At 40.7% G+C, this 26,927-nt stretch overlaps 2 protein-coding genes and 1 long non-coding RNA gene across 4 annotated transcripts in view; 1 reads left to right on the plus strand and 2 right to left on the minus strand.

The window, feature by feature from the left end:
• The window catches only part of LOC107836760 (uncharacterized), a 573,704-nt gene that overhangs the window by 362,007 nt on the left and 184,770 nt on the right, over window positions 1–26,927 (minus strand). The gene's annotated exons all lie outside the window — the stretch shown is intronic.
• Window positions 4,741–13,716, plus strand: ggt1a (gamma-glutamyltransferase 1a). Of its 2 annotated transcripts, XM_007557024.2 has the most exons (12): window positions 4,741–4,941; window positions 5,023–5,153; window positions 5,239–5,328; window positions 5,646–5,838; window positions 7,086–7,246; window positions 8,286–8,435; window positions 9,737–9,873; window positions 10,015–10,202; window positions 10,293–10,420; window positions 10,967–11,079; window positions 11,166–11,279; window positions 12,081–13,716. In XM_007557024.2, the coding sequence occupies exons 1-12, from the start codon at window positions 4,748–4,750 to the stop codon at window positions 12,225–12,227; spliced, it is 1,746 nt and encodes a 581-aa protein (XP_007557086.2). In that variant the 5' UTR covers window positions 4,741–4,747; the 3' UTR covers window positions 12,228–13,716. The 2 variants fall into 2 exon arrangements, with proteins under 2 accessions (XP_007557086.2, XP_016529273.1); XM_016673787.1 differs by having other exon boundaries at window positions 9,737–10,202.
• Window positions 15,082–25,668, minus strand: anapc5 (anaphase promoting complex subunit 5). Its single transcript, XM_007557025.2, has 17 exons — window positions 25,186–25,668; window positions 25,014–25,093; window positions 24,600–24,709; window positions 24,277–24,520; window positions 23,640–23,706; window positions 23,413–23,514; window positions 22,032–22,222; window positions 21,876–21,957; window positions 21,702–21,794; window positions 19,742–19,923; window positions 18,571–18,706; window positions 18,339–18,413; window positions 18,083–18,204; window positions 17,092–17,199; window positions 16,825–16,972; window positions 15,517–15,679; window positions 15,082–15,431 (listed from the first exon to the last, which is right to left on the minus strand). The coding sequence occupies exons 1-17, from the start codon at window positions 25,381–25,383 to the stop codon at window positions 15,211–15,213; spliced, it is 2,322 nt and encodes a 773-aa protein (XP_007557087.1). The 5' UTR covers window positions 25,384–25,668; the 3' UTR covers window positions 15,082–15,210.

Here is a 26,927-nt window from a genome sequence, read left to right on the forward strand (position 1 = left end):
CACCAGTGCTTTTCTCACCTTTTAGTTCTGTTAGGCACCAACAGGTAAATACGTGGCAACTTGTTCAGACTTTTTCAATTTTCAGTTCAGATGAATAACAGGTGTCACCGATCCAGCCTTCAAAAAGGCTAAAAGTACATCTTATTACCAGCTGTTGAAACAAGCTCTGCGCTCTCCCACCGGCCATTAGATAAGTAGGAATTTCTCTTTTGGGCAGTCCAGCTGTCACTTTGCTTTTATACAAGCTGTCAGATCCAATTTGCTTCTGTCAGTGCTCTTTCTTTGAGGAACTTCCATGGTCCAGTTTTTCGCAGTCACTCTCTGGATCACTATCTGTTTCCATGGGGCCACACTGAGAGGGGGGGAGGAGGGGAGGAGCAGTGCCCCAGGGGGGGGCTTCAAACTACAAAGTAGACGGCTATCAGTAATTTCACCCGCCTCTTCAGCCTGGTTCTATTTGTAGCTCCAATCCTTGTGGCTTAAAGCACTTTGATCCTTATTTGACCTTATTCTCTTCTATGATTCAAGCTTACCGTTTTTGGTCTCCAACACCTGTTTCTCCTCCCTAAATATCCCCTGTTGCTCACTTTCCTCAAAGCTGTGTTTCTACAATGACGTCCTTTCTAAAATGCTACTTATTAGCACCAACAGATCTACAATTATGCAATATTTATCAGACATTCCTGTCCTTTTTCTTCATGTATCATCATTGCTTTTTCTCTTGCGGTTCAGGTTTTACTTTTTTTTTATAAACCAGTCCAGATGTGGATCACCAGGATATGAGTGTAAAAATTATTTTAATCACAACGCAGTCAGTAAAAACTGTAAAGTTTTTTTTCTCTTGTCTTCCAGTGGGAAAACCCTCTAGTGGCAGAACAAAGTATTACAAAAACAATAAATTTGCTAAAGACGTCTCTTAAAGAAACTCGTTTTCCTTCTGTCTACAGTTAGAGAATTTATCTCCTTGTGCAAAAATACTTGAATAATTCACATGATAGTGAAATTGTAATATATGTAATGTAAACATGATCTAACTGCTTTAGTTTAAAACGTAAAGACAGCAGCATCCTAATGATATTAATACAATACATTGATTATTGCACTGATAGACGGCTTACAGTTTCTATTTATTGTTGATTACTAATTTAACAATGTAGCTAGGCAAACAGCTACATTCACACAATTTAATAAAAAATTAAAAGCAATTTTCAAGAGAGAAATTACACATTTGACCGCTCTGAAGTTTAAAAAGCTGAAATGAGCTGGTTATTTTAGCTATCTGCTGATATTTGCATAACTTCTGTCAGAGTGATGATATCTAAAAAGACCTGAATTTATCTTACAAGTGAACAGAATATGAGCCTTCATTCAGCCTGCTGACTGGCAGTGATCAGCAGCTGGTAGAAAAAGGAGAGTGGGTTCTGCTCAGTCCAACACTTTCTCTATCATTTCTGATAAGTACAGGAGAACATATTAACAGAGCTTTATAAACCTTTCTAATCTTGAGACTAGGAACCATAATACGTTTTCTCCAACACATTTTCACAAAATCGATACCTGACGAACATTTTTAACCAGACAAGTCCATCTGAAAATCCAAATTGCACAGCATTTGATCAAAAACAGCTTTGAAGTATATTTTCACAATGTCGTTACATCGGTTTGAGTTGAACGTAAATCTTGCATCGCTGCAGAAACGACACACATTTCTCTCAACAGAGACGAGTTTGTGTGTTCTGGCTAACACGTGGCCCCGTTTCCAGCAGTTCTCCTTCGGCTTCATTATCTAAACCCATTAGGTTGTCGGGTGGAAAACATGAGCATGCGGTAATGACATTTCGAAAGGACAACAGAAGAAATCAGGTTTATGAAGGGAGCACACAGCTCATGCAGAATAACGGGACAACTGGAGGCAGCAAAGCATTCATGCCTCAGTTGCTTATATGGATTTGGATGCTGATTATGAGCATGATGACCTCAATTTGACTCTTTTTGAGTTCTGCACACTCAGCCCTAGCCAACATATTACAGTAAAGCAATACCACTAAAAAAAGACAATATTTCTGTAAGTCAGATCTGTGCTACTGGGGATTTATGTGTAATTTTTTTATCCCCTTACAGTCAAAGGTAACAACATCTCTGAGTCTGTACTGGGTTACAGGGACTGGGATTCTAGTAAAACATGGTTTGGAGTTCTTGCCCACAAACAGAGAGAACTTAAAATGCAAGTTGGCCTACCTAAACTATTCCAGGAGCATATCGAAAACTCCTTGAGGAAACCAGTAAATAATCCAGAAAAACATCTAAACCACTGCAGGGCTCATCCGCCACGGATAAGGCCAGCGTTCATGACTTCATGACTCACTTGCTGTAACTGATGACGCATGACCGACGCTTTTATGGCCTATCGCTCATGAACGCATGGGTTAACCAGCAGTAAATCCACCACTGAACGGTTCAGGCAACACAAAATAAAGGTTTTGTGGTGGCCTATTCAAAGTTGGAAGCATGAATCTGATTGAGATGTGGAAGCATGATATTAAACTGGCTGTTCATTCTCGAAAACAAGCCAGTGTTGCTGCACTAAAACAATTTTGCATTCAGGAATGGGCCAAACTTCCTCCACAGCAAGGTGAAGGACTTATTTATTGGTTTTACTCTGATGCCTGATGGGAGTTTTGGCCATGAAAGACAACCTGTTATTAACTGCAGGAGGCGTTTGCTTTCTCACACAAGTCATGGTTGGTTTGGACAGCTTTTTAAATAAAAATAAATCATAATTTGAAAACTGCATTCAGTGTTTTACTCTGGTACTCTTTGTTTAATCTTTGGTTTAATCATCTGAAACATTTGAGACAAAAAAAAAAAAAATAGCAGAAAACTGTAACACCTCCTTCACACTAATATCTGTACATATGTTGCCATCTATATCATGATGTGATAATGCGGTTTCAAAACCCAGCTGCTCATCACTGCTGGTATATAAAACACAGCCGAGATAACAACAGAGATCCTGTCATTAACAGCCCAGCAGCTGACCATGAAAACACGTGACATCACCTCCTTCCTCCTCCGCTGCGCCGCTGAGTCCCAGCTGTTCATGTTGCTGTGGCCGGCTCGTGATTAAATTTTGCTGCTGCACGTACAGGAATAGAAGAGCCAAACCCCCACACACACCCTTTTTTTTGTTGTTGTGCATAAACAAACTGGGGCAAATCATGGTGGGAAGAGAGACAGAGAGAGAGAAAGACAGAGAGAGAGGGAGAGAGGTAGTGCATCCTTCCCAGTTAATCCCAAAGAAAACCTACAGTTGTAAGTGTCCAGATCTGGGGATAAAAACATGTAGATGTTCAATCATCCAGGGACAATCACGTGCAAGAATAGTTAAGGAAAGCTTCTGTGACCTGCTGCAGCAGCGCTCAGTAATGTGATTGTCCTCTTTTGTAATAATTCAGCTGTGACTGCTGAATAAACAACGCTGTTTGAACCTGAGAGACGCAGAACAAGATTAGAAGTGATTCGATTTACAGCCGATCCGCAGCTGGACATTAATGACCATGTCAGCAACAGGGCCATGCACCGGAACAGCTGACGGAAACGGGGTGCGGTGACGGCATTCACACCCCCTGTATGTTGTTTTACATTTAGTCAAGCCTTAAACTCCATGACTCTTCAGCACAGGTTTGAAAAGTGCTTATATGAGAATTGGGAGAAAGAGGACGAAGGGTTCCCCAAAAAATCTTTACAAATAAAAACTTGAAAAGGGTGGAAAGCATTTTTACTCATCCCGGTTGAATCAGTACAATGTAGTACTATGCTATTGGTTTTCAATTGGATTTAGTTCTGGACTTTGTCTGGGCTTTGGCTGCATGTCTTGACAAGAGATTCTCTCAACTGTGAGAATTCAGGTTTTTTAAAAAAAATAAAAGAAACACACAAACACAAGGACACTGTGACATAAAATCCCAGTGAAACACATTGAAGAGTTTGGTTGTAGCATCACAAAGTGCAAACAGCTCGGGTTTTTGCTTTTGTAAGACACAGCGTTAGCTGCTGAACGAACACATGAAGATCACCAATCACAGACTGCAGAGTCAGGACTTTAAATAGATCACTCTCACCTTCACGCTGACAGGCCGTGGCAGACTGATAGCAAAGTGAAATGGAAGGTTGGATGATTTGGGAGACAAACCCCAAGAGTTTCACTCTAAAGAAATGAGAGGAAGGCATCCATCACTTGGAAAACTCGCGTCATTATCTGAGAAATGATGGATTAAACAGTAACTACCTCTGATTTTTGTGAAGATTTGATTCAGCAGGTTAGCTTTTGGAGCCCATCTTCAATTACAGGGTCGTATCGAGACAGAAAAAAGTTGCAATAACTGTTATTTTTCCATATTTCGTTATCCGTGATCTTCCCTCTTGAAGCACCCAGCAGGAACACAGCACATGTTTAACAAACACAGTATGACGGTGAGCTAACACCTGAAAAACATGGATGACACACCCAGTGGCTTAAGCCAGACATCTTTAACACCTTACCATTACAGCTGATGCTCATTCAGGCTCTGGTCAGCTCCCGTTGTTTCTCCTCGGCTTGATGTTGTTTTTTTTTTTCTTTTTACCAGCCTGTGAAATTTAACAGCATATCAAAGGTGAGCAAACTTAAAAATTATGGGGAAAAAAAGAAATAGTCTGTGGGTGAAACTTTACCCACCTGAGCTGCAGGTCTGATGAAAGCGGTCTGATGATTTTCTCAAACAGGAAAATGGTTGGGAAGTCCCTGATTGCTGGTGTGGTGGTCCTTCTGGTGGCCACCGTGAGCCTGTTCTTGGGGGTCTTCATGGGCTTAGGGAGGAAAAACACACCTCCCCCCTCAGACTACTTCTACTCAAAGGCCGCCGTGGCTGCTGATGCAGGAAAGTGCTCAGAAGTGGGGAGGTAAGAGCAAAGCCCGAGCACATATGTTGAGCTCCGCGTGTGTGTGCTTCTCATCCGGTAAGTGCATTCTTGTGTTTCCAGGGACATTTTGAAGAGAAATGGCTCAGCTGTGGACGCTTCCATCGCCGCCCTGCTATGTGTTGGCCTTTTGAATGCTCACAGCATGGGCATCGGGGGAGGGCTCTACTTTATAATATATAATGCTTCCACAGGTGAGTGCATATCGCAGGTCAAGAGGTCACAAATGAAGAAAAAGTATGAGCGCTTTCCCATCACTCCCTGCTCTCTGCCGAACAGGGATGGTGGAAACAATAGATGCGAGGGAGACAGCGCCCATGAACGCCACTGAAGACATGTTTGGCAACAACACCAAACTCTCTCGCACAGGTACCTACTAGCTGTGTGCTCACAGTGTTTTCCAGTGACAGATTGCATTTTTGCTTCTGTCTATCCTCTTTAATCTCCAACAGCAAGAGACTTATTTAGGGAGGACATATTCCAGTCTTAAAGTTATCCATCCATCCAGCTTCTGAGGAGTACTCTGTCTTCTGCAACATTCCTGTCACATCTCTTGCTCTATTTATAATAGGATCGTTAAAATAAAACAGCAGAAGGTGTTAAATATATGCAAGCAACAGTCCCTTGTGTGCTTTTACTTTAATCAACAATGTTTGACAAAGACACGGCTTGTTTTTGCATGACAGGTGGATTATCCATAGCGATCCCAGGAGAGATCAGAGGTTATGAGATGGCACACAAACGGCATGGCAGGCTTCCCTGGAAGGAGCTGTTTGAGCCCAGCATCGCTCTGGCCCGTGACGGTTTCCCCATCGGGAAGGCTCTGGCTCACGCCATCTTTAAGAGCAAAGAATCCATTCAAGGAGACGCCAACATGTGGTGAGGGGGAACAGAAAGAGTTGGCTTTGACATTGTCTTAATAAGAAAAAGGAACAACTGCTGCATTGTGCTGTTAACGCGAATGCTGGGTTCATGCTGGGTTCATGCTGTTAGAGAAGGAGTTGATTAGTTTTAAACATTAGTTCAAAACCCCAGTTAGAGAAGATAGTAGTAGGAGCCTCATCATTGTTCACCAAACGCAAATTTGAATTATGCAACAATCTGGTCAGAACCTTTTCCAACAGGAAAAATAAGATGGCGAAATGATTTTGTATAACAATGTAGGCTACTAGAAAAACTAGAGAGTAAATTTGAACATTTACATTAGCCTTTTAGCTGCTAAATGATTAGCTCAAGTTAGCTGTGCTCCCACTTGCACCAAAGAATTGCTCATAAAGTCAATAGAGACGCTTAACTATACTGTGCAACATGAATTTTCACACCCAAACTGTTTGTCAATAAAAGTCTAATTACTATGAAGTTGTTGAGTTGAGCTACACAGTGCCACGGTAGTCAGCGCTCTCACCTCAAATAGTACAAAGTCCTGGTTTCCATCTCAGGTGAGGTGAACCTCCCAGTGTGACGTTTGTTCTGTCTCTACAGAGCACGTTTTCTACCTAAGCATTTGTAACTTCTCACTGGGTATCCAGCTTCCACCCACGGCTCAAAAACATGCATGTTAGGTTAGCCAGACAAGTCACCAGTCCACACTGACTTCATTCAAAGTCTGGATGCTGAAAATCGTTAGCTAAGATGTTAGCTAACAGTTAGCTAGTTAGAAAATAGTTAGCATTTGATAGTTTAATCGAGCAAATGTAATGTGTGGTGTGAAGCAAAGTCTTCAACCCAACCCACTACCCTTTACAGCATCATTTTCTCATCTTGCCATTACGTGTTTCATTGTGTCAAATAGGTTCAGTGAAGTCGTTTCAAGTTTAGTTTAAAATGGCGGTCGGTCAGTAATGATGAGGCTCTTTCTACTCTACAAACCAGGTCACAATGTTTTGAACTAATGTGTTTGTTTGGAATGATCCACCAGACTGAACCCAGCATTTGAGATGAAGTAATAATAACCCAGCAGTATTTTATGGGTAATAATCTGCATACACAGGAGCTTTTTCTCTACTGAGGCTTTGTGAGCTCAGCTGTTCTACATTTTCAGTCATGTCTTGCTGTCTCTAATTTTCTCTGTCTTCAGACACTTGTAACGTCTTTATTTTGTTGCTTTTTTTTTGTCATTTTCACAGCGAGGTGTTCTGTGATTCTGAAAAGAGAATCCTGAAAGAAAATGATATTGTTAAATTCCCAAAGCTGGCTGAGACGTATCAGAGGATAGCGGACGAGGGACCTGATGTGTTTTATAACGGGACCATGGCACAAACCATCGTCGAGGACATCCAGGCGGCAGGTGCTGTGCTCAGTGTGTTTACTTTTAAAGTGAAAGGAAGAAGGAATTAATCAAAACAGACATAGAGAAGCCCTGATGAAGTTGCACAAAGTCTTAAAAATAGACCTTTTATTTGAGTAGAATTAATTACAGATAGGAGGCAGAGTCTCATTTTGTCTTCAGGGCAGCACTTGGTCTTTTCCTATAAGATTTCACAAAGTTGATGTACACAGAAAGAGCCATCTTTCATTTTATTGCATACATTGTCCGGTGGTCTAACTTCTCTCTTACGTCTTCCTCTGCACATTTTCTAAAGGTTTCTGGTGTGGAGATTAAGACACCAGCAGAAGGTGGCTCATTTTATGTCTGTTGAACCATTTCTCTGTTGATTTGGTCATGTTTTAGTAAACTTCCCAATTTTGACTAATTTCCATGTAGAACCCACCTTTATTTTTATTCAAAACGTGAAGAGAAACAGATATACAACGTTACAGACCTTCAACAGTTTCCATGAAGCAGTTTTCCACATATTCCTCTTTGGTTTTATGCTAAGTCCATCTTGAGGAGTTTGTTATAAAAAGAAAAAAAAAATCTTAATGTTTGACCAAAGCACACTGTTCCACTTAAAATCCCAGTGCAGCTTCGACAACTCCACTCTTAAATTTACGATGAAAGGACAGAGTTAACTATCTGATTGGCAGTTCAGCAGCATGTTATGGCTGTTGCAAATATTTGTTGAACCCAACATATTAACTCTTTGTTGCAATTCTCTAAACAGCAAACTTTACTTCTCCTACTATCTTAATTTATACCCCCAAAAAACAGAAGGCGAAGGTTTGCTAACTGCGTGTCCTCAGGAACTTTGAACTTAAATTTTATTTCTAAGAGATGACAAAATGTCCTAATATGAGATTTTAAAAAAATAAATAATAAATGTACTCAGAAAAAAGGTGGAATTTTCAACATTATTCTAAAGCAAACAATTTGCACAACACATACATCAAGAAGTAGAGTAAAAACAACTTGAAGTGCATCCTCAGCGCTTTCATCTGTGTTCCAGGTGGCATCATCACGCTCGATGACCTGCTGGAGTACCAGCCTGTGCTGAACGAGAACCCTCTGAAGCTGAATGTCGGGGAATACACCATCCACGTTCCAGACGCCCCCTCCAGCGGGCCCGTGCTGGCGCTCATTCTCAACATAGTGGATGGTGAGCAGGCCGGCTGAGTGCTTGGGCAACCATGCGGAAGAAAAGATGTCAGGTTTCCCTAGGTCATCCCGGGAATGTTTCCCCGCCTGCTGTGGAGGCAGAAAACACTTGCGCTTGCCAGATAGAAATGCACCCTCACCGCTCCATCTGTTATAGCAGGGAAGCTGCGTTCCCAACAACAAAGAGATAGCCTTGAAGTATTAATGTTGCATAAGGGAAAACTAGTACATACCTATAGATTCGCAACAATTGCAAGTTATGAAATAATTTCAGTAAAATGTGAATATTTAATGATATTTATGTAGAATGAAAAGCTAGGATAACACATTAAAAATTGTGTTTGTTGCTAGGAAATGTTCACAAGTTGATAACTGGACTGATTTCCTACTTATCCCTCAAAATGAAAGTGATTCAATCTGGTTTAGAAAATCTATTCATCTTACACTTAAACTTAAAATGCATTTTCCACTGAGGGAAAAAGTTAGGACACCCCGACCTTCCAATAACTAGTGTTGACACCTTTGGATGTAACGCCTTCAGTTTACATCCATCTTGTAGCCATCTACAAGGAGATCCTTGTAGCCATCTCCTTGTAGATGGCTACAAGGAGACTCTCCTTGTAGCCATCTACCAGCCTTTGACTTTTGAAAGTCAAAGGCTGAGCTGAGAGAGGTTTGCGGGGTTTCTTGCATGTTCAGATTTTACGTTACTCTCAGAAACATCAGGGTTTAAACTTTGACTAGATAAAGAGCTTTCAAATCCTTTGTTTTTATCCAATTCTTGGTGGGTTTACCAATGGGTTTTGGGCGTCGTGTCTCCAAACCAAGACACTTTACAATTAGTGTTAGGACCTTTTCCTGGAATGTTGGGTTTAGTTTATACCAAATATGTCCTCTGTCCTGGTGTCCAACTATTTTTTCTTTAAACTCATTTGTCCAAGAAAAAACAACAACAAAAGTCCTGGTCCTAGTCTATGTTCTCTCCTGCAAGCTGCAGTCTGACCTTTATGCCTTTCTTGGAGAGCAAAAGTTTTCTCTTCACGCATCTCCCATAAAACTTAAACATCTAAAGTTTCTACTTTGATCAAATTGGCACCCACTCGCATATGAACGAGACTCGTCTGTAGATTCTGTAATAACATTTTAGTATTTTTTTGAGACTTCCTTTAGCATTTTGTGGTCTGCTTTTATGGTGAAGTTTCTTTGTCAAAATATGTTAGAAAACATATGGTTTGATATGATTTTCTATGTATATATTTCATTTTCCCATAACTGCATAACTGTATGTTTCTGATTTTGAAGGGTACAACTTCACGGACACGAGTGTCTCAACAGCCGAGAAAAAAACTCTGACCTACCATCGCATCGTCGAGGCTTTTCGCTTCGCCTACGCCAAGAGAAGCAGACTGGGCGACCCGCGGTACCTCAACATTACTGACGTAAGCTCGCCCAATTCATGCTTTTCATTCACGCCTTTCCAATTTAACTGCAACATCTGCAGGCACAAGTGTTTGAGAGCCTCTCATCATCACTTCCATCTATTTTCCTCTCTAACACTGACTTGTTTTTTTTTTTCTCAGCTGATAAACAACATGACCTCAGACTACTTTGCTGACGGCATACGGAGTAAAATTACAGATGACACAACCCACCCGGATAACTACTATGAGCCTGAGTATTTTGTTCCAGAAAATCACGGCACAGCTCACCTGTCCGTCATAGCCGAGGACGGGAGTGCTGTCGCTGCCACCAGCACCATTAATCTATAGTGAGAGTCCTAAATGTTCAGCTTTTTAAGACTCTTGATTTAAATAGATAGATAAACAAAACCTTTCTAAGAGTTGCTTTTGCTTCGCAGCTTTGGGTCTAAAGTCATGTCTCGGTCCACGGGAATCATTTTCAACGATGAAATGGACGATTTCAGCTCTCCGTACATGACCAATGGATTTGGGATTCCGCCGTCGCCCAACAACTTCATACAGCCAGGTTTTACCAAATCAACCAATCACATTACGACAAACCTCAATGTGTTTTCTGGGCATTGTGTGTGACATACCAACAGAGCAGTGGATGATTGTGAGCTAGAAGAGAAAACAATCTTTTCAAGAAAATTCGAAAAGTCTGGTTTGAATTTGTGTACGGCCCCCTCTACCCTAGCACCCTTAAATCAAATCCAGTGAAAACAAAAGTCGCCTGATCTCAAACGGAGTCCACCTGTGTGAAATGCAATATCACTGTAAATACAACGGTTCTGTGGCAGCAACAGAGAAAACAATAGAGAGTCAACAGATTCACATAGCCTCAGGAACACAGCAGCAGGTCAGGGGTGAACTGGTGCAGAATGTGAAGGCACGGTTTGATGATAAAACAATCTCCCAGGCATCTGGAGACATCTAAAAGATGCAGTTTCTGACTTTGAGAACTGCAGTTGGACAAAATCCAAATAAAACACATAAATGCTTGTTGTTGCAACATGACCAAAGATGCCAATTTTGCAAGGCACTGTAGAACCACTTTGTTTCTCTGTTGCAGGCAAAAGACCTCTGTCCTCAATGTGTCCAACAATCATCTTTGACAAAGACAACAGAGTGAAGATGGTCGTAGGAGCATCTGGAGGCACAAAAATCACCACGGCTACTGCTCTGGTGAGTACGACTCAGCCGCTCTCGTCTCCTGTAGATTCCCACTCTGCGTCCTGCAAAACTTATGTAATGTGTTGTGGTGGCAACAGGTCATCCTCAACTCCCTTTTCTTCAACTATGACCTAAAGAAAGCTGTGATGGAGCCGCGAGTTCACAATCAGCTCAACCCCAACATGACGGTGGTGGAGCAGGGCTTCGAAAAGGTGAGCCAGGCGTGGACGCAGCGTGCAAAACAACTGGAAAGAAAGGAAACGCTAGCAGTTATGATACAAGGTCAAACAATCTTTCCGTAACTTCTATAAGGTAAATCTACAACTGTTGCAAAATGTCATAGCAAGTTTAGCAACACTTTTAAAAAAGGCAGAAGCCTAAAATGAACTTTCTCCAAAAGTAAATAGAACTTTATTCGGTGCATTTATGCAGTGCAACAAGTATTATATATTATATTTAAGCATTTTTACATGGTAAGACTGATGCTTTAGCTTAAGATTCCCTCTTGAAATTTGAACTCCACTCTATGTCAAGAAAGATTTTGGTTGGATTTGCTCTCAACTGATGTTTTTTCTTTTGTACTTTTGCTTTTCTATTGTTTTGGTTTATTAACTTATTATGTTAAGGTATTTTGTAGATACCTATAAACTTTATCCAAATTTTGTCGAAGGATTTAAGAAAATAGTTTGAAGGTAAAAACACCTGAAGTTCACAAGTTTGATGAAATATCAAAATTAAATAAAAAGTATCGGTATCAGTATCGGCGATACTTGCCCTCGTTTTACTTGATATCAGATCGATATCAAAATATGCAGTATCGCACACCTCTAACATATAGCAAATATTCACACTAACAATATGTATGGTATTGACATACCATACATATGTGAATACATATTATATGTGAATACAATAGGGATTCAGAATATGCTTCATTGTTTTCAAAAACATTATTGAAAAAAAATGATTGTTTTCAATAATCCTATGTAACTCATTATTCGGTATCTGTGCAGAGCGTCCTGGAGGGGCTGGAACAAAAGAACCATGTGACCCAAACACTGAGGACTCCAGACTCCGTGGTCCAGGCCGTGGTTCGGCAGGGAGAGCGTCTCTGCGCGGAGTCCGACCCCCGGAAAGGAGGCTATCCAGCTGGATACTGAGCCTGTCCGGTTTCCCTCAGTGATCAGTTTCCACGTAGACTCTGACAGAAACAGAAAACTTACAGAAACTGCACCGAGGAAGGAAGCTATATTTACACTACAGAGACGCCGAAACATGGGAACTGACTCAATCCTACCACCTGTTTTTCGGCAAAACTTCTTACATAAATTATTTTATTTTATGGTTTAAAGTAAAGTAATATGTCGTGGCTAGCATAACTCTCGGATGCTGGTCAGGAAAATAAATTTTAGGGATTTAAGCTGACGCCAAAGGTTCCAACTGGATCTATTTTCAGCCGGACAATCACTTATGAAACACCGCAGCTGTATTTCCAACGAACGCCTGATGAAACCATGTCAACTTTTGGTAAGTTGTCAATGCGGCGTTTTAACCTGTTTTGTAATGATAATAATAAAAAGTAATTATACTGTAACTTATGACACACTGTCTGGAAAAGAGGACTACAGGTAAAACGCTGCAGCGCTAGCAGGTCTGATAAGTCCAGCGCGAGGAAGTCTCAGGTGGTTCCGCCTTGAACCAAACCGGAAGCTCCACGTGTTGTTTTCTACTCGACAGTGAAGCTGTTATTTCTTCATGTTTCATATCGTAAAGAGGTTAAGTGAATGTATAGCATCTTCCGAAATAAGAAAACATTTGCAGATATATTTTTCTAAACATGCATTGTTCCTATGCTATGTTTTGTTGCCATGCTTGTTATTAAAACATTGAGAAACAGAAATATGCATCTCATGTGAGAACTGAAGGAAAACGGAGACTCCATTTCACACTGAAGGCATCATCATGGGACAGAGGTTTGAGCCATTAACATCTCCAAAAAGGTTTACAGGGCCTCCATGACGTTTCCATACAAAATTTCTATACTCTCCAGTTTTTAATGTTGTTATAAACATTTTCCAAATTGGGTTTTATATTTCTTTAAACTCCAAGTCAAACAATACAATGCTGAAGTTGGCTTCCTGTTCATCATTGTGGTAAAAGGTTATTTCAGGTTTTGGCATAGGGAAAATCAGCAAAGTTTTATTTAAAAAAAAAAAAAAATCTGGAATTTCAAATCGCAGTTTGATATCTGTAATATCTTAATTTGACAAAAAAAAAAAAAAAATCAGGAAAACTGGTAAATTGCAGCTAAATACCCAACTCAGAAACTGGGAATCTGGTTTAAAAGCAAGGAGCTAAAGGTCAGGAGGCAAACAACAAAACAAACAAACAAAAAAAACAGCAACAGTTGTTTGTTTGAATTTTGAATGAGTGTGTCTCCATCAGTGAGTTGGGAAGAAATCTCGAGTTGTGGCGAACCGTTAATAGTTATCCAACAGAAATAATAACAGAAAATATTTTGTTTTTATGAGTTTTTTGAAACTTGAATTAATTTTGTCTTGGAAACCCATTCTTTTTACTAGCATTTTCTAGTTATTCAGACTTAGAAAATACTAAAAATAATCTTCCAAACTGTTCAACACTGTGTTGGAACAACATTTATTATTATTATAGTAATTTGCAATTGTGTTTTACATGCTATGATTTTAGGAGCTGTAGGAAGGTAAAGCCTTGAATCATAAATTTGAGGTGCTTTTTTTTTTAGAAGATTTCTTACACATTCTCAGGTATATTACTTAGTTATAAAGTGGGAGACTTGTTTCTATAAATCTTTTTGACAAACACCCCGAGTAAAAAAACAAACAAATCAAAAACAATTTCTGCAAACTAAATGAGAGGTGACATAATTTCCCCCGGAGTGAACACGCACTCCTTTCCCTCCTGTACACCTGAAGCACCGGCAGTGAAATTCATGTTAAAACATGTAAATCCAGGCACTATAAGGACACACGCCTGGAGCGACCTCGTTCTCCAGCGTTTCCACTGTTAAAGGCAGCTCTGTCCTATATCTCTCTGGGATTTGCATGCTAAACAAAGCTCATTCTGCAGCAATGTTATGCAATTCAACTGTTTATCCATAGGAAGAGAAGCGAAGCCAACATATTTGAGATAATTCAAGAGAACGAATCAGAGCTTTGAGGATGGAGATTAAGAAACTTCAGCTGAAACATCCATAACAAAACAGTCAAACTAAAGATTAATACAGATCTGAGCTGCAGCAGCACATCATGGCTTCCTCCTTCAGCTTTGTCGGTATTCTGGAGAGAAAAATAAATTGGCCAGGCCCCTGAAACACATTCGCCCTGCGCCCCTCGTTCATCAAAACATGGAAGAGGATTCAGAGAGTCCCGATGAACTTCAAACACCTTCTTCCTCCAGGTAGCAACCCGGCCGGCTGCACATGATTCATCACTCAAACCTGAGCCATGCCACACAAATCAAGACACAATGTACAGACTCTCACTTACTTCTCTTTATTTATGACTCCTGTCACTGTTTTTGTTGAAATATAACTAACATTTTGTGCTGCAAGTTCCTCAACAACCTCCTATTCAAATTGAAATGATTAAGAAATGAGATGTTCACTCCAAATACACAAAATCTTACACAATATTTTTGGTTTAGTTTCAGTCCATAATATCTTCGTACACTTGGAAAAAGACGAAGCTAACTAGTAACGGTTTGGCAAGATGTAGGAGCTTGTTTTAAGTCAATAAATCCTTAATATTAATAAAAATGTACTAGTTCAACTTGTAATGTGGATAAAATGTCATGTTAAGTGAAATCTGCCAGTTAAAATAGTACTTTTTTTTCTTTTACCAATATTTAGGGATTACTGACTTAAAACAAGTTGCTCTTTCTAAAAGTTACTTGTAATTTAGTTCTCAGTTCAAGTGAACTAAGACATTTATACTAGAAACTAGACTAAAAATACTTGGTGAGACCGTCTCTTTCTGCTGTGTTTTAGTGCTGAGACAAATCAGGACAGGGTTCACCCCCACCTAGTGGTGAGCCGCGGTACTGTATGTGCCGTGTTGAGAGGTAATTCAACCAGTCTGATGATGCTGTGAGGGCAGCGCTCTGTCAGAGCTGCATGAAGACCGGCGGGGCTGGGGACTGCAGCTCCTGGTCCAGCAGCCTGAAGTTCATGGCGCTTTTGTTGCTCTGCGCCGTCTGTCCCAGCGAGCGGTGAAGCTGCGCCTGGAGGTAGTGGGCGTCCCGAAGGCGCTCCTTACAGTTCAGCCTGGAGAAATAAGACTCGGCCTCGTTGAGACCGTCGACAGCCAAAGCTGCCGAATGCTGACCTGCCAGGAGACGAGAAGCAGAAGCAAAGAGTCAGATGTAAGATCTTCCACGTGGCTTGATCAGATTCAGGGGGTTAAAGGTCACCTAGATGGCCCTGTCCTTTCAGCCTGAAGCCAGCAACAGCCATGTGACAGCGAGCTGCCAGCAGCATGGCGCGGCCTTTGTCGATGACGGCTCCGTGGGCGAGGATGGGCTCCATGGCTTCATGGAGAACGGTCAGAGCCTGCTCAGGGATGCCCAGCATCAGCTGAGGAGGAAGAAACAGAATCACTTGATAAAGGAGTCACAGACTATTTCAGTTGTACATTATTGTTAGTCCAATTGATGTTTTCTTTTACTTTTAGTACTTGGCAGTGGAGGGCAAACTTCCGCTAACCTGCTAACAGCTGAGCTACTTTTTCGCTCAGCGCTTTAGACAACTGAAAAAGTTTAGCTCAGCTTCTCCTTTATTCATTTTTCTGAATAAATTCTAAACTTTAATTTACTTAAATGTTTTGTAAACTTTCAGTCGAATCTGTGCTGATGTTTTACTTATCGACTTTGATATCCATGCTCTTATTTTGAAATAGATGAAGAGCAGTTCTACTTCCTCTCCTTTATCCCCCCACCCCATAACTTTATTTAAAACATGAGTATAGGAACAAAATAAATCGTAGAAAATAAGACGTAAACATAAACACAATATTAAAGGGCATTACAGAAAATGTAAATTATAATGTTAAAATGAAATTGGTGCTTGAGTGTTGTAGTCTCAAGGGCTGATATCATTTGAAGTGAAGTTAGCGCTTTAGACATAGCTTCCTCCAATTACCGTGATTTGCTAAAAATGTGCTTTAGCAAATCTTTTGTTTTTCTTCCAAGCTCTTTTTAACGGTTTAAAGCACAAAAAGGTGCTTAACTAGTCTAATGATTAGCGCCTTATGGTTAGTACAACTAACATTTTAGCTAGTGATTCCCACCTCTGGTTCTTGAATACCAAGATATTCTTTGAGCACTCATCTATGAATAATTTTTAGCTTTTCTGCTTGTGTAGATTGTATTTACTCTTACAGGTTTATTTTAGTAACTGCCCAATCAGCCATCAAGTCTGTAAACTAAATAAAGAATGACAGAAAAGTCTCCCTATTTATTTTATACATCAACTTGACAAACACTTTTCTGTTCTGTATTTTCTAAGAAGATGTATTCTACATGCGAATAAAGCCTGCAATCATGCCAGCGAGTTCTGGAAACATTTGAAAACATTTACTGTGGAGCTTAAAATCTTGCAAACCAATCTGCTTCGGACGTGAGCCAATGCATGGCAGCTTTCATCCAGCAGTAACACCTCCCACGCTGCGTGGAAGCTGCCAATGGACGGACACAGCAACAGGCTTTCTTGTTGTGGCTGACCTGAGTGAAAGCCAGATGAAGGATGGCCTCCGAGGCCAGGGACTGGAGGTGGTGCTGCCTGGCCAGAGCCAAGGCCTGCAGGAGGAGAGGAAGAGCTGTGGAGAAGCTGGACGACTCCCAGTGGAGCTCGGCGGTGGACAGCATCACTCTGCGGGAGGCAGGCGACAGTTAAAAACCGACTTGCTGGAGTAAGTATGGTGCTTTTTCTTCTTCATGCTGCAGATTATCACAACGAGAAGGTGTGCAAGAACAACGCAAGAGCCGAACCTGATGATGATCTCCGTGCACTTGGTCTTCTCACAGTGAACCTGCAGCTGCTGCAGGATGCTGTAGGCCTCGGTGCTGCGGTTCAGGGCCTTCAGGACTTGGGCTTTCCTGCCAATAAACAAACTTTAAACACTGCACCAAAGATAACGGCCCCTCCAGGATGGTGTGGTGGTTTGTTGTGACAGTAACAGCCTACAATTACTATCTATGTTTCCATAACAAATGTGCACAAATCTTTACCTACATTCTGTTTATGTCGAAAAAATACAAGGTAGCAATGCTACCGTTAAATAAAAATAAGAAATTAAAATCCTGCTTGTATAAAGGTTGTTAATGTGGTAACTCATGGATCTAAACAGTTACATGAAATTACATTCATAATAATATTTCAGTAACGGCGCTCATTATCTATCATTTGATTTATTTTTAACTTTTTTTTTAAACATTAATTAATTTTTTTCCAATTTCTAACAACTTTTGTCCTTGCCTATGCTTTGACCATCACTGTGATCTTGCAAAAAAGTTACAATTGCAGCACATAACCTGTTCAAAAACAATAAGATTTTAACATAACCCGTATTTAAAGAGAAAATAAAATATTCAAGCACCTTCATGAAATAGCACCCTTAATGCATAATATCCTGAGAAGTGCGAAACAAGAACGCCATTCAAGTTAGCATAAACTAAACACACAGAATAAGCAAATCTTACAGAGAATTTCAAAAATGATTCTAAGGGAAAAAAAACTCTCTTAAAAGATTCACATCCAAGAGACACTGTGAAACAGGTCGACAGGGATTGGTCAAAATTCAGCTGAGTTGCAGTGATTGGTCAGAAAATAAGGAAGTACAGAAAAAATGGCAATGACTTGTGAAAATGTCAAGTCAGCACAAAATTTGCGATTGGTGTGTGTATTTGCAGTAATAGCTTATTAACTCCAGAACTTCCTAGAAGGACTGAAGTAGCACTGCTGTAGGTGGTTTGGCATTACCTGTACAGTCCCTCCGTTTTGTTTAAAGCAGACATGGCCTTTACAAGCGGCTCTGCTAAATGGTACTTCCTGTTGTTCATGTGTCTCTCAAACTGGATTTTCAGATCGCAAAGCATCCAGAGCTGAAGGAGGAGGAATACTAGAGTTAAAGGATGGTAGATTGGACATTTAAACATATGATATGTAAATACCTGAGGTAAATGAAATGCATATCTGCCAGGGTGTGAGCTAATGTATTAGAGCAAGAAGAAAATACCTTTGAATGTTGTGTGTGAGGAGGAAACTGTTCCTTCAGATGCTGAAAAATCTCTGAAGTTGCACTGTACAACCCCTGCATCAAAAACAAGACAGATGGGAGACGCAGTCCAGTGTTTACAATCCAGCCACAAGCTGCACAGTAAGCCTGTTTAACATTCACTACCTATGTTTACAGTGAGATGAAAACGCAGCTTCTCAGTGAGAGTCGGGACAGAGAGCAGCAGTGTTACCTGTTCGGCGTGCAGCTCGGCCAGGTGGCACAGAGCCACAGCGAACGCCTCCGTGTTGTTCTGATGGACCCCGAAGTTCACTGGTTCTAGGCTGCTCATGTTGAGAAGGAGCTGGGCCTGCTGCAGAGCCATGGTGCTGCAGGGCGTAACGGAAGCAGCATGTAGCGCTTATAAACAGCATGTTTTTGTTTTTACGTATTTGTTCAAACTGTCAACAGCTTGTGGCAGTAAAGCAGATAATCCGTGAAAATATTGATCTGCTCCACCTTCCGCCATCTACAGAAATGCACCGGTCAGAAACAACCAATCAGAGCCAGGAGGAGGGTCTTAGTGCTGTTAATCATATTTGTGAACACGCTGCTCAATGAGCTAATGGCAAAGAAACAACTTACCTTTCCTAAAAAACTGTTAATTCTTCCTCATTAGTGGCTACGCTAATTAGCTTGAACATTCACCACAGATTTCTTATTGTGAACCAGCTGTAGGAGGAGAGTGTGAACAGCATGTGCATGAGAGTGATTGACAGCGCTAAGACCCTCCTCCCAGCTCTGATTGACTGTTTCTGATCAGGCGGTGTATTTCTGCAGATGGCAGTAGGACGGCAGGGAGAAACCAAAGGAGCTTGATTTCCACAAATGATCTGTTTGGTATTATACTATCACGACATCATGACAGATTTAATAAATATGAAAAAATATACATTTTCATAAAAGTTAATTCTGCAGCTTTAAAAGAATGTATAAGCTTGTTTGCTTTTGCATAGTGAACATTAGCTCATCATGGGTGGATGGACTGATTTTACAACAAACATCTGTATTGAGTTTTTAAAACAACTGGGTTTGAACTTTATTGGTTATGTAAATATTAGAGCCAGTATGTATCATTTGGATATGAAATAAGGGAAATGCAAGTAGAATCAAATCTGTGTGTTGAATTACTATTTCTTTAAATCGTTGAAGTTTTTGGTTTGATGATCATTCTCCACCAGAAAAAGAACCATTTCAATGAATCACTAAAAGACAGAAAGTGGTGGAGCTTCATGTCCGTGATGAGAGCATGAAAACCACAACTGTAAACACTGTTTTATTTTAGAGAACACTGAAGAGCGCACGTGTGTGTGTGTGTAACTGAAAACCGCCCGTTAGCAGCGCCGCGTAGCTAAGATCCTCACCTCTTGCCGTACATCCTCCATATGGACGTGGTCTGAGCCAGGCTGATCTCAATCAGCTCCGACAGGCTATGCTTCCAGTGCAGGATCTCCGTGTCCTTCAGAGCGTCCATCAGTTTGTGCGCAGCCTTACCCTGCATCGCCCCCTGCTGGACCAGCGACTGAATGTCCAGAGATCCCAGGTACTGCAACAGAGAACAAGTCAGACATGTTGGTGGCAGATGTCGACCTCGGCTGGGGGAAGTGACCTGGATATAAACAACTGGAACTGATTGTTACTCAAAATAAATACTTAATACAAGCAAAGGAAGAACTGAGCCCACTGGATGTTTACAGAACGGTCATGGATTACAGAGCCGCTACTCTGCACTTGAAAGGTTTTCAATGGCTTTGGTTCAGTTACATAAGGGACTCTCAGATGGGAAACTTAAAAGGAAATTATTTATCGTTTTAGGCTGTGTAAAAAGCTTCAGATCCGACCAAAAAACACAAATGTGGAGAAACATTATTTATTTGTTGGTACTTTCATGCTAAAAGAAACTCTTGATAAATCCTGAATTCATTCAGGATCAATTTGATTTACTTTTTATTCTACTGAGGTCAGAAAAAACTCAAATCGCTTTGTGTTCTGTTGTTGATTTGACTTTCATTTTGAGTAAATTTCCTGGATTTTCAGCCTGAAATTCCCACAAAAAGGTAGAGAAATAAAAATGTTTACCATTAAAATGAAGAATAACTAAACTGTTTTATTTTGCATTGGACCAGATTTTAGAAGGGACTTACAGCGACAGTAGCCCAGGTTGCCAAGGGTTTTTTTGGTGGGAGTGCGGAGGTCACCACCATTGATGTACAGACTACACACAGCGTGTCGGACACTAAAACTGGCTCCGGACCAGAAGCCCACATCCTTCTAAATCCAGTTCTGCTGTTTAAAGTCAAATAAATCAACTCAACTTTGTCAATATTGTACAAGTTCAAAATCTATTTTGTCGAAAATAGTTAAAAACAAGTAAGTTTTTTAGTTGTTTTTTTTTACTTTCCTAGATCTAGACCAAGTCTAGTCTCTCAAGGTCAGAGCCTTATCGCCTTTCTGATAGAAATAAATTAGCCGCTGGAGCTTCTCCAGACATTCATTATACATATAATCAATCTACTGAATTCAGATAGCCTCATTAATCCAGAAACAGTGGAAGCACCACTGATGGAAGGAGCAGGCGGCAGAGCTCAATCATAGCAAATAAAACATCTCCATGCCTTTCTTAAGGTGTTTTTAAGGTACACAGAGATATAAGAGGGTGATTGAATTTGAGCAATTTTTAGTTCAAACAGATCTGACAGAGAGAAATACCAAAATGGACTTTTTTCTGTCCATACATAAGGGTTTCACTGAAACTGAAGATTTTCTGCTGGAGGTGAAAATTGCAGGTAAAAAGAAACGATAAAGGCTATTCAAAGAAGGACCAAAAATAAAAAAAAAAAAATAAAAAAAAAAAGAAAAAGCAAAAAAACGTCAAGTTTTCTACACTTTTCCCATCATAAAATTCAAGCACTTTTCAAGGTAAGTTTTCAAACTTTTAAAGCACCAAACTTTGGAGATAAAACAACACAAATTAACTAAAAAAAGATTCACTATTATTTAATATAATTTATCACTGTTGTTATGCATTGTGATAATAATCTGCATTCTACAGCAGGGACAAGGTAAACTAAAATATAACAAAACTTCATGACTCATGAAATAATTCTGGTGATTCCAGCTGATATAAACAAGAAAAGTTCAGTCTGATTTAATTTCAAACAGCGAGAAAAAACAAACAAACATGCATGTCGTTTTACTAAGGTAACATGGTACAGACATTTCCTCAGCGGACTTCACAATCATAAAAATTAATCTGCAGCACGTACAACAGCCGACACCAAACTAGTGAGCAGATTCTCCACTGAAAGGTCACGTTGCACTCACCGGCAGGCAGAAATGAGCGGCCATTTTCACAGAGTCCTGAGTCAACACCGTGCTTTCCGATCCCTTCATGTGTTCCAGTGTGTAGAGCCAGCTCTGGGAGAGAAATCTCTATGAGGATCAAACCATTCATGGCAACGTTACTGTGGAGTCAGAGCACAAGGCTGATTGTTTTACCAGACAATGCTGCAAGCACACGTGGTCGTTGGACTCCTGGGCAATGCGGATGGCCTCCTGCAGAGCCAGGTCGGCCTGCTGACTGAAAGAACCAAAAAACATTTCTTCATTCTGTCTGAACAAACTCAAACTGCGGCCCTCCAGCTCTGCACTCACTAGTGGCCGAAGCGGCAGTGCAGGCTGGCCAGGTTCAGCGCGGCGTAGCGGAGGCTTCGGCCGTAGCCCTCGTCTCCGTTGCTCTTTCCCTCGTTGCCGGACAGGATGAGGCGGTCGAAGTAGTGCAGGAGGCTGTGAGCAGAGAGGAAGATGTCCTGGACTCTCATGCTGTTCAGGTAGTTCAGGTAATGCTGTTGACGGGAAGAGGAGCAGAGAGCTGCTGTAGGATACACACCGTCACTCAGGTAGCATAAAACCGCTACGCTGTGGCGACTCGCAGGATAAAAGACAACTTTTCAAAGCATGCAAGTATAATTCTTTCACAAAACTGTCCAACACAATCCAATTTAAAACAATAATGTGGTAACAACTCTGCACAGTAAATCTGGAGCAAACTGCAAAACAGAAACACTGAGTTCCTTTAACTCTGGACTAAAACCTCTCCAGTTTAGAGCAGCTTTGGACCCATAATCACTGACACACTGAACATTTGTTTTTAAGACGTAGAGCACTTTAAACTGCCCCGCTGCTGAAATGTGCAACACAAATAAACTTGGTTGATTGACAGATAAATATACTTTACTTTATATTTACTTTCTGATAAATATAATTAGGCATATTTGTTATGAGTTATAGTAATAATCCTATCTGCAACATTTCTTGTTTTTATTTTGATTTATAGACACTATAAGGAGAACGAGAGATTTGTGACAATGCATCTATTACACGAATTCACAATAATGAATCACAAATTAAATTTAATTCAAAAACACTTTATCTCAAAGGGAAATTAAATGTCACTGTAGCTCCTATCGTCTAAATATCTTGAAAGAGTCACGATGGATGGTGATGTGGGAAGGGATGATATCAAATGTAATGTTAACTAAAACACAGGATGAAGAGGTATGTCTTCATCCTCCAGACTGCAGAATAAACAGCGGCTACATTTAGCTGCAGTTTTTAAGGGAATGTCCTCTCAGTGCAGAACAGCTTGGCCTGCGCTGGGAGAAGAGCAAGGTCATCAGAGCTGGTTAATTAGTTGGACTATTTCCTCATGTAGTGAGTCTACAGCTGGCAGCGCCGCTTGCTGCTTGCCAAGTTTCTCTTTTAAAACGGCGTGACACAACGACCTGCCATGAGGTTTTAAAGCTGCGTTTCTTCTAAGCGAGGGAGAAGCGTATTTGTTCAGTCAGCTGACTGGCAGTGCGCAGCATAAGGTCAGGGATGGGCAGAGCTGCATTATTCTAAGTTCACACTTTCTACTGTATCTAATTAAAACGGCTTTAATCCGCATGTTAATATTTTTACAAAACCTTTAGACACCATGGAAACGGTGACCTGCGTGATTTGGGATGCAGTTAAAAGTTCTGCCGGGCCTCACCGCTTCTGCAAAGTCCGGGTTAAACTTCAGCATGTTGTTGAGCTCCTCCTGCAGCGCCGCCGGCCTGAGGGCTTTGTTCTCGTCGTTCTTCAGAAGGTAAGCCTGCGGAGGGACGTTTCCAGAGTCAGAGGGGGCCGCTTCGACGCCCCAAAAACACATTCGGGTCCGACGGATCCCTCCGAGCAAAGTTACGAACAATACTTCATTTAGACTTCATCCACACTCACCTGTCTAGCAAGAAAGTATTCGGCCTGTTTTTGAGAGAGGGGGCCCCGGCTCGGCGTGTTGTCACATCTGAAACAGGGACACAATCTGATGTCAACTTTTAAAAACGTCAAAGTAGGGCTGAAATGATTAATAATGGATTACTGAATTAATGGTCAACTAATTTAGTAATCGATTACCTGAAGTATACAGACTCAAAGAAAGGCCATCTGTGGAAACATTTTATGTAGTAATTGAGCCAAAACTCTACAAAATATATTACATTTAAGATAAAAACGCCCCTGCCTGTAAATATGTCTTATCCAAAATTCCTCAAGTATTAGAGTTTTAGCTTCGCTAAAGGAATGCTGTTATTGCATTTTAGGCTATAAAATGTTAATTTTCTTATTTAAAAAAAGGTTATTATTTGTTTATTTCGATCTTTTAATGCATTTCTAATATTGCAAAACGAAAAATCTAATCTTTTTTTTTTTTATATCTGAATAACCATCAGAATAATCAATTCCTAAAATAATCAAAGTGATGCCAAACTGCATGTAGTTCAAGAATTTATTTTTGGCTTGACGGCGATCGCTAGTGGTTAAAGTCGGACTTTAAAAACGAAACGCACGTCCGGCTGAAAAGAACAGCATCACTAACCGAAGTTCGGACTCGTGCAGTGGAGTGTCCAGCTCTTCTTTGTCTGCTCTGTCCCCCACGGTGTCCTCGGTGCTGGTGAGGTCCATGTCCGAGTCATCTGCAGCCAGCGTGGGCACACACACCTGCCCGTCCGTAGGCTTGGCGTAGTGGCTGTGGTAGTAGTGCTGCAGGGACTTGTACAGCTTGTACACCTGACTGAAAGACAGCTTGTTGTATGCCAGCAGCATGTGCCTCATGAAAAGACCTGGGGAGCAGACAGAATACTGGGAAACGGAGGACTTCCAGAGAAAAACAAAGCACCTGCCACATGAGGTTTGACGTACCTACAACGCTGGTTTTGTAAGCCTCAGAATCGAAAGCGGTGAACGGAGTGGGCAGAGTGGAGAAGAAGTACTCCATGTCTTTCAGCTCTCCATCTGCCATCTCATGCAGCCTTTAAGGATTAGAAGAGACAAGCTCAGCGACTTCCTGCAAACCCCTTTTCCACGCCACAGAGGATCAACACAAACTATGTCTGCAGGTTTATAATTAACAATTGTGAACCCACTGTTGCCAAGTCAACAACTTGTTTGCTGAATTGAGTGACATTTCAGACAAAAAGAAAAATTGGTATCAGGCAAAATCGGAATTGGCAGGTTAAGCTTTTTAAAAGATCGGTAAGCGGCCAGAAAACTGCAATCGGTGCACCCCTAGTTTTTATGGCATGTTAAATAGTGGCCAGTACATAAGTGGCAGACCTGAGTTTGACTGCATAGGCGGTCTGAGGACAACACTCCTCCACAGTCTTCAAGAACTGACCAAGAGTCAGGTCTGGACCCTGGAAACGACATAAAAAACACAGTGAGCAACACATACGACACTACGGTAAATACAAGGAAGATTGCATAGACTAAGCATGAAAAACTGAACCTGTTGGAGGGGCAGGATGAGCTTGTTCAGCCGCCTTCTCTCAGGCAGGGTGATCTTTGAAGAGGTCATCTCATACAGCAGCGCCAGCACGGAGATTTTATATGGACTCACCCAGTCTTTAATGCCGAACACATTAGCGTGGACCACCCCGTTAGTCATCATGGGGTTAAAATACAAACTTTCATGCACACTCGCCATCCTTAAACGGACTAAGCACTAAGCTAAAGACAGCTCGGTGTCCAACATGCAGCAGAGAGAGTAAGCTAACTATCTCACCAAGTCCCGTTAGCGTTAGGAAAGTCGTCTAAAAAGAGCAAGAATAACTCTGCATTCATCTTGGAAACCTCTGACATAAAGGTTTTAGCTCAAAATGCGGGTATAGTTCAACCTCATAACAAAATATGTGCTATATTCCGAAAATTGACACAAGGAGGCTGTTTTGCTTTCAAACCGCCCTCCTTCTGTCGCCTCAAAGAGACGTCATCAAAACGACAGGAGTAGATTAGCGCGTCCGCCATATTGTAAGTGGCAAAGCCACTTTGGAAAGTCCGTAGTCCGATTTAGCTTTACAAATGATAGCTAGACCAGGCTTAGTTCTGCTAATTTGTTTTACTAAAAAAATATAAAGTGTAATACTACTATACTACTACTATACTACTAGTAGTGATAATCATCATCATCATCTTACAATACTTACAATTATCATATTCTGCCTATCTACTTACCTGACAACTCACACTTCATACAGAGACAGAACATTGTCAGCTATAAATCTAACTAAACCTTTCCTATTTTAGGTTAGGATTCATTTGGTAAACTTCAAAACAGAACTAAAAACACAAAAGTAACTAAACATTTTAAAATTAGCTGCTATTACTCTACCATTTAACAATTAGAAACAAATTGAGTACTCCCGAATGATATAAAACAGAATAAAAATGTTACGCTTGGCGTAGCCTTTGCCTTTGTTTCCTCAAACTTGCCACTCACAGTATGGCGCCATCTGAACGCTAATTCGCCTCTTTTATGTATATGAATATCTTAAGCAGACAGACATCAATAAGATATAATAACTATTAGACTCATGAATACTCTGTTCTGTTTACAGCTTATAAAATTGTGCCTTCATCATGATGTATACTTTTCCTAAGTTTACTTTATCTGAGCAACTCGGTTGTTGCTCAGATAAAGTAGGGTGCATGTTTATTTTAACCCGTAGTTAAAATAAACATGCACCAATTTGAGATAATTACAAATTGTAACCACTGGAGGGCAGTGCGGAGTCGACATAGGATTTCCCGTCAGATCACCTGAAACACACTCAAACAGCGGGCTTTGAATTTTCATCTTCAGAGCTGTACATTCAGCAGACAATACTGAATCTTCTATTAATCTCAAGCACAACAAATACTGATCCTATTACCAACAGTGACATATGACTGATCTAAGCGGAAATTTATGTGCTGTGATATGTTTCTTTGAACAAAAGTGAATCTAGGTCAAAGGAGACATCTGAAGGTATATAAAATTTTAATTGCATTCTTCATCTTTATGGTGGATCTGCCACTTTGAGGAAAAAAAATGTTCTCTGCACATATTCATGGGATGCATATCACAGAACATAACTTATTTAGAAAGACACATACATTTGAAATGACTTACAGAAACTGAACAGGGTTGCACTGACAATGTTAAACTTTATCTGATCAGGCTTCAAGATTTGTACTTAAAAAGAAAAAAAC

The sequence above is a fragment of the Poecilia formosa genome, unplaced genomic scaffold (genome assembly GCF_000485575.1).
Source record: "Poecilia formosa unplaced genomic scaffold, Poecilia_formosa-5.1.2 Scaffold82, whole genome shotgun sequence".
Taxonomy (NCBI): Eukaryota; Metazoa; Chordata; class Actinopteri; order Cyprinodontiformes; family Poeciliidae; genus Poecilia; species Poecilia formosa.